At 42.0% G+C, this 20,198-nt stretch overlaps 1 protein-coding gene across 3 annotated transcripts in view; it reads right to left on the bottom strand.

The window, feature by feature from the left end:
- Positions 1-20,198, bottom strand: part of PRKCE (protein kinase C epsilon) — a 442,590-nt gene that overhangs the window by 15,852 nt on the left and 406,540 nt on the right. For all 3 annotated transcript variants that reach the window (XM_077282410.1, XM_077282411.1, XM_077282412.1), the window contains 2 exons: positions 18,452-18,640; positions 7,913-8,059 (listed from right to left, as the gene is read on the bottom strand). In XM_077282410.1, the coding sequence (XP_077138525.1) occupies positions 7,913-8,059; positions 18,452-18,640 (336 nt within the window). The remainder of the gene's footprint in view (positions 1-7,912; positions 8,060-18,451; positions 18,641-20,198) is intronic.

Consider the following 20,198-nt stretch of genomic DNA (forward strand, 5'->3'; position numbering starts at 1 on the left):
TGTTTTGGCTCATAACTTATTTTTGAGAACTAGCATGTTGGATATGTGATCAGACAACAGCCTATTATAATTTTATTCTGTAATCAGAAGATTAAGATTTCCATAAATTTTAGAGAAATAACATAGGCATACAAGCACAAAGTTGGCTTAAATTAGAAAAACCACATCAATTGCAGAATTTTTCTAAATTGGGAGAGGAATCTGAAGCTTGACGGTCCTTTACATTCGTATTAAACACCAGAAATCCAGAGTTGTGTAATATGCCACAAGAGACATTAACGACTTATTTCTGTCTTCTTGGGAGAAAGAGCACTGTTATGTGGGAATGCATCTGCCTTCACACTCATGGGACAGTTTTTTAAAAACAGACTAATATGCACAGTTGTGTCATACGTGTCACAATCCATTTTTGGATTCGTGGCAGCTCTGGTTCCACTATGATTTAAATGAAGCTTTTTTCCTTTCTGGACCAGCGGGGGTTAATATTATTTTCCCTCGCTGGCAATCTGTTGTAACTGCAGAGTTGTTAGGTCAGCTGATGTGGGTGGTGACCACTCCCACCGTCCTTTAAATGGTCACCTGATGCGTCAGCTGACTGTCGATGATAGGGCAATCTACAGTGACCAAGCCTGGAGTAAGGAGCTTGCTGGCTGCTGTGGTTTATCAGCTGGTTTTGTGAGTTCGTGATCCTGGTGCCTTTATTCTGTTGTGCAGTGCTTTCCAGCAGAGGAAGTTGTAAAGCTAAGTTGTGTTATTACCCTGTCTGTCTCGTGTTTATCACTGTCCCCTGTGTTACACTATCTGCAGTGGTGTGGCTAGCGCCCCTTACTGGCCTGTGAACTAGCCAGGGCAGTGTGAGGTGAAAGCGAGGGATGAGGTTCCTGATGGGAGTGGGGGAAGGACCCACTTAGGGCATTAGGGGAGTGCAGGGACAGGCTCAGGTTTGAGCAGGAGGTGACCATCCCTCATTTCCCTATTGGTAGGGCCTTTCTCACCCCTTTACCATCCCGTTGTGTGTCATGCCATCCGCCGACCGACCCCCCCCCCCCCCCTCCCATGGGGTCGCTTTATGTATCGTGACAATACGAATATGTGGAATGTGAATTTTTTTTTTTTGGGTGGGGGCACATACAACAATAGCTTTTTGTATAGGCCCAAATTGGGTTAACATGTAGACTTTTTCTTTATTGCTTTGTTGAAAGCCTTCAAAGCCTACCTAATTTTGTGGATATTTGAAGGTGGCTTTCCAGAAGAAGAGCAGACATCCAGGTCATTTAATAAATCACCCAGGAATGGCAAAAACTAAAAAAAAAAAACCAAACCGCAAAATTTTTCACTGGGATGACATCAAGACCCAAAGTCCAGAAGCACATTCAAGAACGAGGCATAGTTGGCCTGCTGAAACGAGGTTATGTGTGATAAAATTTTGATCTTTCTGGTGCCAAATTTTGAAAAGTTGACAAATATATTTAGAGCAAACAGAGATTCTCCACAATTGTAGGCACTGATATTTTTAAAGCCTACCTGCTAACTTTGTGGAGATTCGAAGGTAACTTTCCCAAAGAAGAGGAGACAGCCGGGTCACCCAGAAATGGCAAAAAACCTCTGAAAAAAGCAGTGCTCCCCCAAACCTTTTCACTGGCGTGACATCAAGACCCAAAGTCCAGAAGAACATTCAGTAATGAGGCATAGATTGCCAAAGCAAAGGATAGATGTTTTTTGGACACATGTAGCCCGTACTATCTTTGTAAGTTTTCTAGTTAGCTTCTAAGAGTTGGACCTTGACAATTAAACATTGATGGTTTCTCCTAACAAAAGATAGTTCTTAGGTCAGTCCCGTAAATTTTACATAAAGTGGCAGTGCTCATGTTTGACCAAATAAAGAATTTTTAGGGGAACGGGGAGGACTAAGATTTCCAGCTCCTTGCATGCCTTTCTATGGACATCTGGTGAAAATCTGGATCATCTCCTGATTTGCTAATAACTACAGCAGAAGAGGAACTTATAGATTTTGTAGACGACAGTGACTTGTCAGTATAAAGAAGCCAACCATATCATGGGAATAATAGTAGCAACAGAGGACACAAGAGCTGGTACCTGTTTGATCATGTTATTATATCAGATGACATAGGGTTGCGCCTGAACAGGTCAGTAATTCGAGTGTTGTTAAATAAACTTAATAGCCAATCAAATCATCAGAATGATGATAGCAAGGGGTGAGGAATGTGTTGATCTTGTCGAAGACAGTGACCTGACCTTTACATTCAACCAAATGGTGCAGAAAAGTGGAATCACATCTAATACCTACATAAAAAAGTTACTGTAATTTCCTCACATGTCATGGACGGATGTTTATAATAATTCTCAGCATTTACCCTCTGAGGATACATGAAGGATCATGTTTTGTATGTGGGTAAGCAGACCGAGTGCCAATATACAGAGGTGTGGAGGCTGTTGCAACACAATACACTTTAATTGGCACAAACGTTGATGCTGACCCAGATTTCTTAGGTTTGTGATCACATTGCTTGCAGGTTACATGTACTGTAGGTTCTAGACGTAGCTGAAATGTGATGGACATTCCCGGCCTCGCAGTGTTAATTCGATTACCTCTCCTTATATATAGAAATGAAAGGGTTAATCTCTATATTAATTCTTCACATCACATAACAACTTTTTAACTTCTAGTTGGTTTATGATTGGTCACTATGGTCAGTGGAAGCTGCAACCATTAACTGGTTTGAATAAACTTTGCAAGAATTTGGAATCTGATATTTCAGTAAATAGTGACATCACCGCGGATCTTTGGCTCAGATCTGGTCAGTGAGACCCTGACCACAAATAAATGTCTACAGAGCTTAGCTAACCCATGAATCATTGAGGAGAACACAGGGGATCGGAAAACACCGGAGTTGTTTTATTTTTTAAAGGGAGCTCATTTACCGTCCAAAAACATTAATGTAAATATAGTTATCATTCATGGTTTGCATGTTTCGTTAGTGGCACATGGGGGTGTAAGACTGTCCTTACATTTTTGGCTGGTAAATATTGGCCCTGGGGAAAATTTGGACCAGGACCCCCACCAGCATTTTGATCAGATGGATGGACCCCTGTAATAATGTCCTCTGTACCGAACCCCATCCTGTAATATTGTCCCCATCCTGGCCCCCATTCTGTAATAATGTCCCCTATCCTGTCATTCTGTGTTCATTTCCTCCATCCTGGGCCAGTCCTAAAATAATATCTTTATTATATTTTGGCCACCATCCTGTAATAATTTCCCCTTTCCTAACTGACAGCCTGTAATAATGTCCCTCGACCTGGCCCCCCAATGTGCAATGATGTCCCCCATTCTGTAATAATATCCCCCATCCAGTGATAATGTCCGCTGTCCTGGTCCTCATCCTGTAGTGATGTCCTCCATTCTGGCCCCTATCCTGTAATAATATCCTTGGTTCTGACCTCCGTCCTGTAATAATATACCTTGTCCTGGACCCTATTTTGTAATAATATCCCCCATCCTGGACCATTCCTGAAATAATGTCCCCATCCTGTAATAATATCCCCTGTCCTGATCCCCATCCTATAATAATGTCCAACATTCTGGCCCCTTTGCTTACTGTTTCACATCCTGGCCCCTTTGTTTACTGTCACACATCTTGGCCCCTTTGTTTACTGTCACACATCCTGGCCCCTTTGCTTAATAACATCCCCATCCTAGCACGTTTCCCACCACATTAAAAAAAGCAAAAACCCCACATCTTTCCGTTCCCTGCTCTTGCCACGTGCAGCCTCCTCTTCCTAGTTCATAGCGAGCACAGGGAGGTGGGGCTGCACATGCGCCACCCACAACAGACATGCTGGCATCAGCTGTTGACCTCTGATTGGCTGGCAACCGATATAGCTATTGTGGTGCAGGGAGCAGGTGGTTCTCTGTGCTGCAATACATTTCAGCTGAATGTGCGTCTGAGGTTGAACATTCAGCTGAAAACAGCATTTGCACACTTTGTGACTGCGATCATTACGCCTCTGGTGTAGCTCCTCTGCGGCTGTCCTAGTCTGCTGTCACTGGGCAGGCGTAGTGCACTGATGATGCCGAGGACAATACACCAGCTCCATTACTCATTCTCAAGGGGAGAAAACATTGCACATGTGCACAATATTTGCAAAGACCAGGTGGTGCTTCCGCAAAACCAAGTTGCTCACACCCAAAGGGGTATATTTACATGACTCGAACGAGCATTAGTCCGGGGACTTCAACTACCCTCCCCCAAGACTAGTCAATCATTAATTTGCATAGCACGAGGACAGCTTGAAAGTAAATTTTACAGTATATTAAGTCATGAATTGCTACGTTACATAAACACGCTCTATAACGTGTCATCCACTCTTTTTGGGCTCGCTCACATATAACACGGCCGAGTTTTATGGGATAGCACTTGGCACAATATTATACAATGGGGCAATGCAGCATTTTTTTTCTCATGCTAATTCGGCATGCTGCGATTGGCTCCGCAAATTGGATCTTACGCACCCATTCAAGTCCATGGGTGCGTGTAAAGCATTGGACTCGGATGTCATTTGAGCGCAATACGATTTACGCGGACACAGACAAGAAATTAAGTTCTCCATCTTCTCTTCACCTGTGATACAATTCTCTCATGCGAGAGGATAGGATCACAGTAAAATGACGCTCAGCTCAAACTCTGATCAGAGTCTGAGCAAAGTGACATTACAATAATCTGCCAGATTCTCTCCTGTGACCTCAGCCATTGAATGTCTTTTTCTCCTAACCAGCCTTTTGGATGCTGGAAGTTCCTTTATCTCACTTCTCATTGTATTGCTCCACCCATTGGCCAAACTAAAAGCTAGAGGAAAGGAGGAGCAGAGGTAAAGCCGCACGCTCCCTCCCTACAATCCTTCTTGGCACTTCTCCTGCTAGAGACGGATTACCCTTGACAATAGGCAGTGGATAGAAAGTTGGACAGATGAAAGCTACTTAGCGGCCGGCACTATGGAGTGATGTTTGAGAGGAAAGAAAGCATAACATTTAAATAGTGAAATAAAGTTGACTAAAAGTACAGTCACCATTTAAAATGGTTGTTCAGGGATAGAAAAAAAAGACAAAACAGCAGCAGAGGTTGTATGGAATTACTGCCTAGCATCAATCACTTTTAATGGCGTGGAATTTTAATACTCCACGAAATCCAGATGTAGCACTGATTTTTTAAGAAAGGGGTATTGCTTTTCTATCCCCCCCCCCCCCCCTCAAAAAAATACACCTTATTTGGTTCCAAAAAGGTTGTCTGAAATAAAAAATAGAAGAAAATTACATCCTTTCCCTTTTTTGTAGACAATCTCTTTAATGAGCTCCATCTACATCTTCACCAACACCATAGATGATACCAGAAAGCTTGGACCTTATAACTCACACAATGCTTGCCTTCACAATGTGTAATTCATGGATAGCTATATAATGTAAGATGCAAATGTAGGATTGTGTAGAGTCAAAACTTTAAATAGATGTTTGCAAAAATTGAACTGTTTGTGCCAAGTATTCAAAACCGGGCCAAATGGGCACGGCACATAGAAAGACAACAGATAATGCAGGTGTAAAATTCCAGCAATGCAAACATGTGTAAACAGGCTTGCCATGTGCAGAAGGCCCTCGTAAAAATGTTCCATCTGAATTACTTATTTTCCGAGACGTGAGATATTATTATCACTATAAGGGCGCAGTCAGATGGCTGTACAAATAGGACTGAGATCGGATCGTAATGCTCGGACTGGCCGGTGGCTCTCCTGACCCGAGCGTGACCGCTTCATGTATTTCTATGCAGCTGTCACATTTGGGTTGGCGGAGCCGCGCCGGCCAGTCCATAGATTGCAGTCCGAAGTTTTAAACGATGGCAAAAAAAAACCTGCTTAATTCACCTATTTTATCAACATAGAAAAATTATCCCCTATTCATGGTGCAGGGGATAATTTTTTGACTGCCGTAGTTACGACCTGTAAAATCCCCACCGATCCCAAGAATGGAGCTCTGAAAAGAATGGAGCGTAGGTCGAGTATGCTCACTTCAACTCCATTCATTCACAATGCGATGGCTGGAGACAACCGAGAGCTGCATTCTCCGGGGGGCACCACTGCTTTATTCACACAATTTTGGGATCGCAGCAATAATTGTTGGTGGGATTACCTCTTCCAGGGATCCATCTTGCTGGAATATTCATATTCCATTTACTATTGATATAGTAGGATTTAGGGAAAAAGACGGTAGGTCTAAACTTAAGGACTCTCATTGAAGTTGACTTATAAAGAGTTTACCTACAGATTCTAGAGTAAACATTCAAAGAAGAGTTTATATCTCACTTTATGATTTTTCAACCTGTCAAATGCAAAACGCAATTAAAAGCAACATTAATCATATCCAAGGCATTAAGCCAGAACAATCCCTGGCAGTGCCTAGCCGAAACTGGCATGCTCTGGGCTGTTCTCAGTTATGAACAACAGTGGAGAAGAGTGTAGAATATCAAGAGGATTAAGGGTACAATAATGGGAATATTTCATCATCTGCGGAACACTTCTGACGATATCATCACAACAGGAATAATAGCAAATTAACGGCCATTTGCACAGTTGAAACTTGTTACTTACAGAAAACAAAACAAGACATTGCCATGGAGAAGCTCCCCGATCATGAGCAAGTCAAAGGAGGACACCGCCAACATTTTTCTTGTGTTTTTTGATATTTTGACATGTTGGTCTATGGTAGTACAAAAGCCGTGGATAACCTTTATGTCCATCTAAAAATATCTTGACATCTTCCCTCTCCAGGAAATAAAAATATACGATACGGGGAGGGTGCGGTTGGATGTTGCAGGCTCAGGAGCTGAGGCTGCTCCTCACAGAGCAGGTGCCGACTGTGTTATACGGCCAACACCTGCTTGTAAGAGAAGTCACCAGAGCTGGCTCTGATTAACCAATTAAATGCAGGTATTTAACGGCCACGTTCGTGGTGGTGTATGCTGTCAGACCACCAACCCTCACGGGTTGCCCAAAGACCTCTGTCGTTGCCCTCCTGATGCTCCTGTGAAGCCCAGCTAAATGAGATTCTGATTTGTACTATATATTATTCTACATACTGCATTACTTTGGTATTGCAGTATATTGTTCAAGCCATTGCAGCTTCAAGTCAGCTAGGAGGACTAAAAAAAAAAGTGAAAAGTAAAAAAAAGTTTTAAAAATATATATATAAAAACTAAAAATACATGAAAGTTTGAATTCTCCCTTTTCCTCATTCAAAAATGAAGAAATTAAAAAAATAAGCCCATTAGTTAGCAACATGTCTGTAAAAGTCCAGTGTGTTAATATATAAAATTATTTTACCCACAAATTATAAAAAAAATCGAAATGACAGAATCGCCGTTTTTCGGTCACTGCTCTTCCCCAAAAGATGCAAAAGAAAGCGATCAAAAGGTCGAATGCGTCACAAAATGTTAAAGCAATAACTTATGATTGAAGAAAATCGCTGCGCGCTCTTCTGATGTAGATCAGTAGCTCAGTGACTGGCTGCAGCGGTGTTGTGCAGTATAGTCATAATGTCATCGCTGCAGCAAAAAGACAGACACTGGAGCAGCAGCAGAGAGTTGGCGTTGGACCCGGGGAGGAGGAGCAGTATTTGATTTTATTATTTTTACATGGCGCTGGCCAATGGTGAGGAGAAATGTGGAAATGGAACCACAGTCGGCCATTTCTGGCATGGAAGTAGAAATATCCACATGGCGGCCCAGGATGTAAACCTGTTACATAAATAATATGCCGACACATCTCCATACAGGTCCAGTAATAACATATTTCCTTCCCCCCATGGTCCATAGTGTCGATTACAGACCGTTTTGCGTCTACTCACAATTCGTGGTTTAAATGGCGGTTTGATTTTCCTCTGCTCTAGAAGTACCCAGTCAATTTCTTTGAAAAACGGATGCTGTTTAATGGCTTCTTCTAGCCCCTGGGACGGCACACATCCGAGCCTCTTGTTGGGATTCTTTGTCATAAACTATGGAAAGAAAACATCTTAATCGTTAGTTGCCGTATACTGGTTTCCATAAACTCTGGAGTATCAGTGCACAACTCGGAAATAGATATAGAAGTTCTGTTGCGGTGCTTTTTATGCCTTGTTTGGTAATATTAGGCTACGTCTCCATTACACTTGTGATGTACTTTTAGTATGAAGTTCACAAAATGACACACTAAACATGTCTGTAAAGTTACAGGGGTCTAAAGGGGCAAGGTTTCTCCTTGCGGAGAGTGATAAGCCAGGCCTGGCATGTCAGAGTGAGACTTAAAAGCCATGCATGCTCTTCTGGGAAATCAAATATGTAAATTACCTCTTCACAGAGGACTTGAACTCTAGCACCACCTATTGGAAGCAGAGATCCTAAAAGGCAATATCGACCCTTTAACGAGCCTTGACACATGACTTAGAATAAAAGCCATACCAGAATCTCAGTTTGCAGACACTGTGTTTCGGAGTGCTGCTACTCATCAGTGCAGAGTATGAGATCTGATTTGGCTGGGTGAGAGGCCTAAGATTCTAACTCTGTCATGCCAGGACTGGCTTGTCACTCTCCACAAGGAGAAACCCTACCCCTTAGCCTCCAGTCTTAAGCCTCTCACCCAGACAAATCAGATCTCATACTTAGCACTGATGAGAAGCAACACCCTGAAACACCGTGTCGGCAAATTGAGATTCTGGCTACAAGAAAATGTCTGTGGATAACCATTACATCGACACACAACATGTAATCCTTTGCTTCTCTCCGTAGGTGCTGCAGATGGACTCAAGGACCGTATTACAGTATATAGGCATGGTACTGTGGTATTATATATGCACTGTATATAAGAATTATGCACTGTTCCATAGTGTTGTTATTTTTCTATAGGCTCACTTGCACATACAATGCTCGCTCTCTGGTATAAGTTTTCATGGGACACAAACATGCAACATGTCAAACACTGTTTTTAAAGCAAATCTGCAGCTTTTTGCTATGTAATCTGAGAGCAGCATGATGTAGGGGCAAATACTCTCATTCCAGCGATGTGTCACTTACTGAGCTGATTGTTGTAGTTTCAATAGATTATCAGTAGAGGACTAGCTGTCTCATGCTATGTAATAAGGATCTCTGTCCCTACATTATACTGCTCTCAGATTACATAGTAAAACCCTGCTGACGGATTCCCCAAAAAATAAATAAAAAACAAACAAAAAAAAATAATTGAAACCTGCACTGCACCACATTCAGTTTGGCAGTGGCACTGTGCTAAGGTCACGCTGAGATTCTGCTGAGCACCACTTCCTTCACCTGAGCATTGCTTGGCAGGAAATGTCCACATCCCAAAAGGCGATGACACTTCCAGTAAAGCAGGGCTACCATTTCTTGCTGTCATACTAGCCTGTAGCCTAGTATAGCTAAGACCGCCGAGAAAGCAAATCAGAAGAACTGATCCAGCAGGGGATGGAGGGAGATGTGAATATAGTTCTTAAGGCCCTTATGCACGGGCTGCTAATCAGATGAATGAGCGTATTGATAACTGTTTTAGGCAGAATAATAAATAATGGCTTTTATTTCCCCCATTTTCATTTCTCCATGGACATCAAAAGCCCTTTAGGCTAAAATGATGACCAGGCATGAAGTTTCTTATCAAACGACAATTTATCAATAGACCCTAAATTTTGATACAGGAAAGAAATATATCTTGGTACCATTAAAAGGTATCAACCACTGAGGACTCTCAATTCTAAATATTTTTCAATAGACCCTGGAAGTCTTTTGCCTCCTTTTTTTCCTACGTCATGATAGGACCAACGCAAAAGAGTAAGAAAATTACTTGCGACAAATGCGATTTTGCATTGCAAAAAAAAAAATAAAAAATCCACCTTAAATGACTTGTTTCTGGCTAAAGTCAATCCGACCAGTGTCTGCTCGCACAATGTAAGGAAATCAAGTGTTCCAAGTCTAATCCCTTGTTAGCATTCTCCAGTAAACTGCACAGACGCCTTCGAGCTTCCGCTGCCTTTCCTGTGCTGCACAACAACATCACTGGCCTATGTGACTGGGATCACAGAGTGACCAGCTCCACGGCTATTAATAATAGGGAGACAATGAATTTCTGGGCTTCGCGGACGTTTAATTGTATGAACTGAATTATTTTTTCTTTTATTTATGTCGGAGATAATTTGACCAAATGCCTTTATCTGATTAGTACTTAAAGAGGTTGTCCTCTACTTTAGCATTGGTGACCTATCCTTAGGATCAGACGTTATCGATGCCGGTGGCCGGCAGTCAGAAAAGCTCACTTGCCGAGCTGGCAGTCTTCTGATATCCTCCTCCTATTCAAATCAATTGGATCAGAAGATGGCCAGCTCCACAAGTATTTCCAGGCGGCAGCCGCCAACCCAATAAAAGCAGACCGGCGGGGTGGTTGGGGTCGGACCCCAACCGATCAGACATTGATGACCTATCCTAAGAATAGGTCAGCAGTGATAAAGTAGTGGACAACCTCTTTAAGACTTTTCCAATTCCGCCTCTTTTAAGACCAGGTATACCCCTACTGACACAGTAACACGATTATACAACTATTATACAATATGTTCCGATGCTCAGATCTAACGAGAGCTTTCCAATCTTAATTAAAGAGAATGAAGCTGTTTGGATAAAAATGACTTTATATTTACCAAAGACCAGAAATTTCACAAGCTACAAACCTGAAGATTACATTGTATCTTGGCGAATATCCAAACCCCAGGAGACCTAAATATTCAATGACTTTAAATCCAGAAATAATCCTCCTGTTTACATGCTCTGTGCATCATTGCTGTGTTATTCTGTCCACACCCTTCTTTCATCAGAGGTCATATTTACTTGTATGGAAAATCGTTCATTTTCCTTAAAGTTGTCCTTAGGTTTTTGCTGCCTAATCTGAGAGCAGAATAATGTAAGAAAAGACAGCCCGATTCCAGCAATGTGTCACTTACTGAGCTGCTTGCAGTATTTTTTATAAAATCACTAGTTTATCAGCAGGAGATTATCACTAGAGGACTAGTAACCTGCTACCAGGTAGTCCAACCACACCCCCACTACTGATTGGCTGGTTTGTACCTATGCACAGTGCACACAGGAAGCAGCCAATCAGTGGTGTGGGTGGGGTTATACAGAGCTCAGCATTCAGAGAACTGATAGACCTGCAACAGATAAAGGGATTTTAATCGAAACAGCAGCAAGCAGCACAGTAAGTAATACATTGCTGGAATCAGGGTCTCTGCTCCTACATCATGCTGCTCTCAGATGAGGTAGCAAAAACTTGTTTCCCTTTAAAGGGCTATACCCATCCTATAGTGTGTTAATATTGCTAGGACCTGCCATAACAGTATAATCAGTGAAGTTCTCATCCGGAGAGGTTGTAGTATTGATTTAGAGATATATCACTAGAAGGGCTCATTCAGACGTCAGTGATTTTTTTTTTATTAACGTTTGTATGCCAAAACCAGGAGTGGAACATACAGAGAAAAACTATAATTGAAAGACTGACACCTATTCTGTATTTTGGAGACGCTCCTTATTTTGGCATAGAAATACTGATCAAAAATACTGATGTGTGAATAAAGCCTACGGTACTTATTTTCCTGGCCACACAAGTGATATCGGGCCAAGGCAAGGTTAAATTAAGCAATCCAAGACGCTTCACAGTAAAAACAGATAAAATACAATTTTTCCGCATCAACAATCTTTAGGGAAGAATCCACAGCATCCTCCCGCTTCCTCACACTTCCAGAATTGGTGGATTCAACCAATGATGTTACTATCAGCCCATCTGATTATTTGTCTTAGCAGAATGGATAGAAACATCATTGGATGAATCCACTGACTCTGGACATGTGAGGAAGCGGGAGGATTCAGGATGATGTGAGTTCTGCCCTAAAGATTGTTCGTAGATGTGGAGAAGTTGAGTTTTATATGATTTAGTGATAAGCCACCACTTTATAAGATGGAGAAAATATTTTATTTTTTCACAAAGCTGTGTGAATATCTACTGTAGCTCTTGATAAATTCCATTGGTTACTATTTAAAAATATTTTAAATTGTGATGTTTTTGCACTGGGATCTAAAGGGTTGTTAGGACACAACATATTGATGATGTCACGATTCCGCCCCTCAGTGTCTAGGATGCAGTTACTGATGGCTCAGCTTTCCAATCTGGTACAGGGGAGTGATGACGCTGTCAGAACTTTTGACAGCTAAGTGTCCAGTCTAGTGCAGGGGAGTGCTGAGCTGTTGGTGTTTAGATTGACAGCTCTGTCATCCAATTTCAGATTGGGGGGTGCTGACTGTCTCCAGGTGTTCATTGTCCCAGGTGATTGCTCTGCTACTTAGCCGGGCTGTTAGTCCCAGACTTCCGCCTGACGTACATTCAGCTCTGTGTGGTTTGTCTCTCTATGTCTCCATGTGTTCTGCTTGTTAATCTTTCTTTGCCTGACCTTGGACTTCGTTCTGACCATCCGTTCTTTTAACCCATTTTTTCTGATCTGCTATCTTCCTGGTATTTTGACCTCGGACTGTTACCTGACTACGCCTTTTTCTCTTCTCTCTATTTATGACGTACCCTCCTGGCTTTTGACCTCAGACTTCTTGACTATCCCAACTCATGCCTTGTCTGTGAGAAATGACTCAGCATCACAGATGACCTGGCCATAGGATCGATGGGGGTCCGACACCTGGCACCCTAACCAACCAGCTGCTATTTGATCTGACGGTCGCCTGGATGCAAACACATGGAAAGGAGCAGGAAAGCAAAACCCCATTCAATGTTTAGCAGCTGCTGTTGGGTAATACACTTGTGTTGGACCCACACCATTCTCATATTGATTATCTATTTTGTGGATAGAGCATTAATATGTTGCACTCAGACAACTCACTTAAGGGTTTTTACAAATTAATATCTACAGAATATAAATTCGTTATACTTGGGGCCTGGGACCCCGACTGATCATGAGAACAGGGGTCCTGATTTCCTGTTCATTCTCCTAAAGATTGATAAGAGAGACATACTTACACGTAGGAAAATAGAAAAAATTGGAGTCCGGCTCAACAGGATTGGATTTTCATTTTATTTTTATTTTTCAAAAGAAATTATAGTGCATACAAAAGAAAAATGTACATGGTCAACATGACCCAGTCAATGAGTTTCGACTGCACTAGGCAGTCTTACTCATGTCATGGCATATGCAGCATCAATAGTATAGGAGTAATCCCGCAGCGGAAACCGCGGAACAAACCGCGATAAATCTGCAGGGATAACCGCAGCGGTTTTGCCCTGCAGATTTATCAATTCCGCTGCGGGAGAACCCACAGAGGGACGCCGCAAAGTGTGAACGTGGCCTTAGACTTTATATTTAAATCTTGGAAGCTGACAAATTAAATGGACAAAGCACACTACTGCAACCTCTATACTGAGAGTGCCGCAGGTTTTATGTGCTTTCTATCTGCATCAAAGGCTTTAAGTTAATGAACAGAAAAGTAATCATTAACTAATACAATCCACAGTAAGTCATGGACTTCTAAACTAGTAAATGGCAGAGAATATAGAACTGTATGTTGTAGAATTGAGCCGTCACATAATCTTCTGCCTGACAATGACTCTGCAAACTCTGCCTCAGTCTACACAGCAAAACAGGAAGTAAAATACATAAAGCAGGAAACGTCAGTCTATTCTGTATGCTCTATGGGCTGGTATGAAAACTAAAATATTTAAAAGGTTTTAAGGATGATTTAAAAAATGATTTATGATAAAAGCATGCTTCTCTATATTTTATTAATGCATTACTTTCTTTCATTATTTTTTTTTCATTCCTTCCTTTGTCTTTCTTCCTGATTTATGATACAGTGTAAGCAGGCTTTTCTTTTTTTCATGCTTCTCTCACTTTTTCTTAAATTTCTTCTCTTTCTGTTTTTTTTTTTCTCTTTCTAAATGTTTCTATTTTTTTTCTGTTTCTTTCTCGTTTTCTTTCTCCCTTTCTATCTTTTTTACTGTCTTTTCCTTTTTTTGTTTCCTTCTTTCTTTTTCTTTCTCTGTCTTTCTGTCTTTTTACTTACTCTTTCTTTCTTTTTTTTTTCTTACTCTTTCTTTCTCTTTTTTTCTTACTCTTTCTTTCTTTTTAAACATTACTATTGAAAATCTTACCCCTACTAATAATGTACAGGTTAAAAGGTCATTATCATCTTGTTAAGCAATGGCCCGCATCAACAGACACATTAGACTAAAGTCGACCAATAGTCTAATGTGTACGGGGCCTTCCAACTCCTCTCCAACAGAAGATGTTGAATTTCAGTGGCACATTCATCTCCCAGACAAGAGCAGCTGCCACATTGGTCTGGCAGCAGCTCTCTCATAGAGAACACAGGAGCGCCTAGCTGAGCATTCCTGAGTATGGGGACTCCGGGAGAGATAGCTCTTAAAGACTCATAAGATAACAAGGAACAGGCATAATATCCTTCCATTAGCTGGAAATTACTCCAGTGAGGGTTCTGATTTATGGCCAGGAAAGAAATATTTCCAGGAACAGAATAAGTCATTTCTGTCATTCATTAAGCCAAGTAATAACTAAAAAACGCCGGACAGATTTATGTATTTTTCTTATTCTCATTCATTCCTATTATTTGATGTGGCATGAAATAAACAGATGCAGATTTTGACCAAATTAACAATTTTCAGAAAAACATCAGAAATAAATGATGAAGTAGTGGAAAAAGAAATGGAAGCCGCAGCCGGGTGTAAAAGTCAATGTCCAGATGATCCTGATGAAAACTGTACTCAGCGCTGACATTCTTTCTCCACATACGACATGCACATGCGGTCCGATTTTTTTTTTACGGACTCATAGACTTTTGATCAAACCCCTCAACTCACAAACGGTCATTTTTTTCGGTGGACCGCTCAGTCAGGTGAAGAGCCCCATAGAATATCATAGGTACGAGTGTACACGTATGACAAAATCGGCCGTGTGCACGAGGCTTAACTGTAACCCGCTAGCGAATTTTAGCCACTACTGCGATCTCACCGCTAGATATGACGACCAATAATGCAGTGATTTCAGATTACTGCTTCCTCGCAGAGGTAAAAAGCGGAGTGCTAGACAAACTCCTATCAGCCCACCATCTCCATTTAGAGACAGTTGGTAAGTTCTTTTACAATTTTGCTTCCAATAATTAGTATATTTCTTGCATTAATACCATTTTTTGACACATTGGCACCCTGAGATTATGTCACAGGAGAATGATGAGTGTCCGAACGGGTGTGCAACCTCTATGCAACGGTTTAAATGATGCCTTCAGAGACTGACAGCAGAATCTAAACGGTTAAAAAGCAGTGATCTGAGTTAGCTCCGGTTGCTGCTATTAGAGGCTGGTTACACCACTAGACCCATATAAAGTTCAAAAGGCACAATTAACCAAATGTTTATAATAATACACAAAGAAGGACCGGTATAAAGTGCCAGTATGCACCAAATAAATATTTTATTTTGAATTTACATATAATATAACCAAAAAACAACAAATACCTGCAAGGTTGCTACTAAGAAGCAGAGACTGCCACAATAAGTTATAGGTAATAAACGTATTACCACACCTGTGCCTACTTTAATATACCCATACATATAACTCAGTATACTCAATTATACTACATAGTGTAGGGGTAAAAAGAAACCCTGTCTAAATACCTCTAAGTAATGTGCTGGGTAAAAATGAAGATAAGCGGCACTTACATAGATCTGGTGTGGATCCCAAATGGCGTCCCCGCCGCCCCAACGCACGTTTCGCTTCTTCGTCAGGAGGCGTGTGTTGGGGAGGGGTGAGGCAGTTTTTAAAGGACAGAAAGCCAATAGACCAAGAGAAACGTATAGATTGAAATTTTAGTCAGCTGCCGATATGCGGTGAAGTAAGAGCAACTTCCGGAACTCACTCGCGCATGCGCAGCCGACCGTGCCCGTCATTGAGACGCATAGACTTGCGGCCGTGGAACGCAAGCTAACATGGGCCGTCTTCAGACGGCGCATGCGCAAGCGTCCAAGTGGCCACTCATGCAGGCGTCAGAGAGCATATCTGATATGCTCTCTGACGCCTGCATGAGTGGCCACTTGGACGCTTGCGCATGCGCCGTCTGAAGACGGCCCATGTTAGCTTGCGTTCCACGGCCGCAAGTCTATGCGTCTCAATGACGGGCACGGTCGGCTGCGCATGCGCGAGTGAGTTCCGGAAGTTGCTCTTACTTCACCGCATATCGGCAGCTGACTAAAATTTCAATCTATACGTTTCTCTTGGTCTATTGGCTTTCTGTCCTTTAAAAACTGCCTCACCCCTCCCCAACACACGCCTCCTGACGAAGAAGCGAAACGTGCGTTGGGGCGGCGGGGACGCCATTTGGGATCCACACCAGATCTATGTAAGTGCCGCTTATCTTCATTTTTACCCAGCACATTACTTAGAGGTATTTAGACAGGGTTTCTTTTTACCCCTACACTATGTAGTATAATTGAGTATACTGAGTTATATGTATGGGTATATTAAAGTAGGCACAGGTGTGGTAATATGTTTATTACCTATAACTTATTGTGGCAGTCTCTGCTTCTTAGTAGCAACCTTGCAGGTATTTGTTGTTTTTTGGTTATATTATATGTAAATTCAAAATAAAATATTTATTTGGTGCATACTGGCACTTTATACCGGTCCTTCTTTGTGTATTATTATTAGAGGCTGGTGCAGGCGGTATAACACAGCTGCCACCTGCAGTGTATTGAGTGGGATCAGCTCCTAAACTTGGTCCATGCAAGGGAGTTAAGATCATATGAAAAGACCCCAGTATTATAAATGACACAAGGTAGGCAGGGGATGGCTATAGATTTTGTGGTTTTTTTGCCCAGGAGTTTCTGGTTATGTTTTCTGCTTCTTCACAGACGTCTACAAGAAGTTGGCTTGCTAGGTTGGAGAACATTTTTTTCACATTGCACATTTCTAGGGACTATAACATATTATAAAATTATACTCTGTACAATGAATATAATTTATTTATTTTAACCCATTGTCTGTACTTCAGTCCAGCGGCCGGGCACAGGGACGGGGCACCACGAACTGTAAAGCATCAGGCAGATACCGTAGCGCATATCGGTGGGATGGCTTTTGTGCTATTTTTTTATCAAACACCAGTATTACTAAAAACTCTTGTGTTATTTAAATGCACTTTTGCTTTTTTACTTAGTTACATCAGGGTTTTTGCTTACTTTTTCTCTTGTAGGTTTTAGGCTGTGCACACGTTCCGGATTTTTCGCTACAAAAACGCGATAAAACCACAAAAAAAAACACATCCATTAAGCAATCTGCAATTTTTGTGCACATGTTGCGGGTTTTTTTCTGTGAAAAAAATGCATCGCGGTAAAAAATGCAGCATGTTCATTAATTTTGCAGATTTTTTCACGGATTTCCCGCTATTTACATGCATTGGGAAGCTCCGGAAAAAAATGCGAAAAATCTGCACGTAAAAAAAAGCGAGAAAAACGCGCAAAAAACGCATGTGGATTTTCTGCGGAAAAAGTCCAGTTTTGTTTAGGAAATTTCTGCAAATAATCCTGACGTGTGCACATAGCCTACATGTTTTGTGGCCAATGTGAACATGCGTTTAACCTCTGCATGTGTACCAACTCAAGTTAAGCTCAATTTTTGTGTTTTTTTCTTTGTATTGTTGCATTCTCTGCAAGCCGGGGTGTGGCCTCCCTGTTTCTGAGCTAGAGATTGTATATATATATATATATATATATATATATATATATATATATATATATATATATATATATATATATTGTATGTAAGTTTTCCCCAGTCTGGTTTTTCACTGGTTGGGCCCAGTCCTTTTCTCTGCCCTTATTCACACTGAGGTCAACATTGACACATGGTAAGGTTTTAATATTAGACAGTGTAGGACAGTCCCGATCAGTGTTACCTTGACGCGGTGGGATGGCTTTTGGGCTATTTTTTTTTATCAAAAAACAGTATTACTAAAAACTCTGTGTTATTTAAATGCACTTTTGCTTTTTTACTTAGCTACATCAGGGTTTTTGCTTACTTTTTCTCTTGTAGGTTTTAACGCATATCTACTCTGCAGACTTTCCTTGTTTAGTTAGTACAAGTCTTCAGTCCTCTGGTTTATACTTCATACACAAACATTATGTTCTTTTCCCACAAGGAGTGTAATTTATCCCAGGCTCCATTATCCAACCAGTGCCACTATGAACTGCATGTGAACTCCCAGAGGGTGACTGTTCTCTATTAGTCAATTTCAGTTTTTTGGAAAGAAAAAAAAAGTAATAATACAAAAAAAAAAATTGTAATTCAAGACTTACAGCTTTCAATATGCTTACAGCTTCCTTACTGAGCCACACAGGGTATAGAACATCATCGTGCAGGATGGATTCGAAGAGGTCATCTTCATTGTCGGCCTCGAAAGGTGGTTGACCAGCCATCATCTCATACATCAAGACGCCTAGTGCCCACCAGTCCACTGAGGGCCCATATTCTAATTCCTGTAATATCTGGAACAAGCATATTAACATGACAACTTTCAGATGAGATACTTAAACATCTCTACATAAGTTCGGAAGTGGTGGCAAAGGCAATGCAAAATGGTTAATGCAGAAGACCTCATGTGGCCTGCTCACACCAACGTAGATAATGGTTGCAGACCTTCAATCAAAATACTGGACATTTTCAATGCATAACAAAACTTTTACAAAAAGTTTTAATATGTTGTGAATTGATGGGTATCCAATGATTGCTCATAAGAAGGGGTTGAAAGGTTCAATTTATCAACAAACTTGAGCAGAATGGTGACAGACCCAAATATTTTCTACATCTCAAAGATAAACAGAACCCTTCCGACTGTTTCTTAGCAGTTTTGATCAGTGGACTCCAACAGTGTTGTGAGCTGAAGATTAACCCTATGTCTGCAAGTTAATAACATTATCCAACCTAACAGGTTCCCTCCGATATATTAGGCCACAGTAATGGACTAAGGCTCACATCACGTACGTGGGTGCCTACATGCACTATATGAACACACGTATTGGGACACTTACACATTACACCTACAGGAGCTTTTATGACCTCCCATTCCACATTCATTAATAACATGGAGTAGACTACTTTGCATATAAAACAGCTTTTATTCTTCTGGGAAGGTTTTCTACAAGATTTTGGAATTTTTGCCACCTCATCCAAAAAAGCATTTGTGAGGTCAGATACTGATGTTGGAGGTGAGGCCGGGCTCACAATCTCCTTTCTAGTTCATTGCAAAGCTGCTCAATAAGGCTACGTTCACATTTGCGGTCCTCGCCGCAGCGTCGGGCGCCGCAGCGGCGCCGCATGCGTCATGCGCCCCTATATTTAACATGGGGGCGCATGGACATGCGGCGCACTTGCGTTTTGCGCCGCATGCGTCGCTGCGGCGCCCGCGTCCGGGCGCAGAGGACGCAGCAAGTTGCATTTTTGCTGCGTCCAAATTCAATGAAAAAAACGACGCATGCGGCGCAAAACGCAGCGTTGTGCATGCGTTTTGCTGCGTTTTTATTTGCGTTGTGCGTTGCGGCGCCGACGCTGCGGCGCACAACGCAAATGTGAACGTAGCCTAAGGTTGAGGTCAGGGCTCTGTGCGGCTGGTCATGTTCTTCCACACTACCGTATATACTCAAGTATAAGCCGAGATTTTCAGCCCAAATTTTTGGGCTGAAAGTGCCCCTCTCGGCTTATACTCGAGTCATGATCGGTGGTGGGGTCGGCGGGTGAGCACTGTCATATACTCACCTAGTCCCGGCGATCCTGGCGCTCCCCCTGCCTGTCACACTGTCTTCGGTGCCGCAGCCTCTTCCCCTGAGCGGTCACGTGGGACCGCTCATTAGAGAAATGAATAGGCTGCTCCACCTCCCATAGGGGCGGAGCCGCCTATTCATTTCTCTAATGAAGCGGTGCCGGTGACCGCTCATAGAGGAAGAGGCTGCGGCACCGAAGACCAGCTGTCCGGGGGAAGGAGCGGGACGCCGGGAGCAGGTAAGTATGTCATATTCACCTGTCCTCGTTCCACACGCCGGGCGTCGC

This window comes from Ranitomeya variabilis, chromosome 2 (genome assembly GCF_051348905.1).
Source record: "Ranitomeya variabilis isolate aRanVar5 chromosome 2, aRanVar5.hap1, whole genome shotgun sequence".
Taxonomy (NCBI): Eukaryota; Metazoa; Chordata; class Amphibia; order Anura; family Dendrobatidae; genus Ranitomeya; species Ranitomeya variabilis.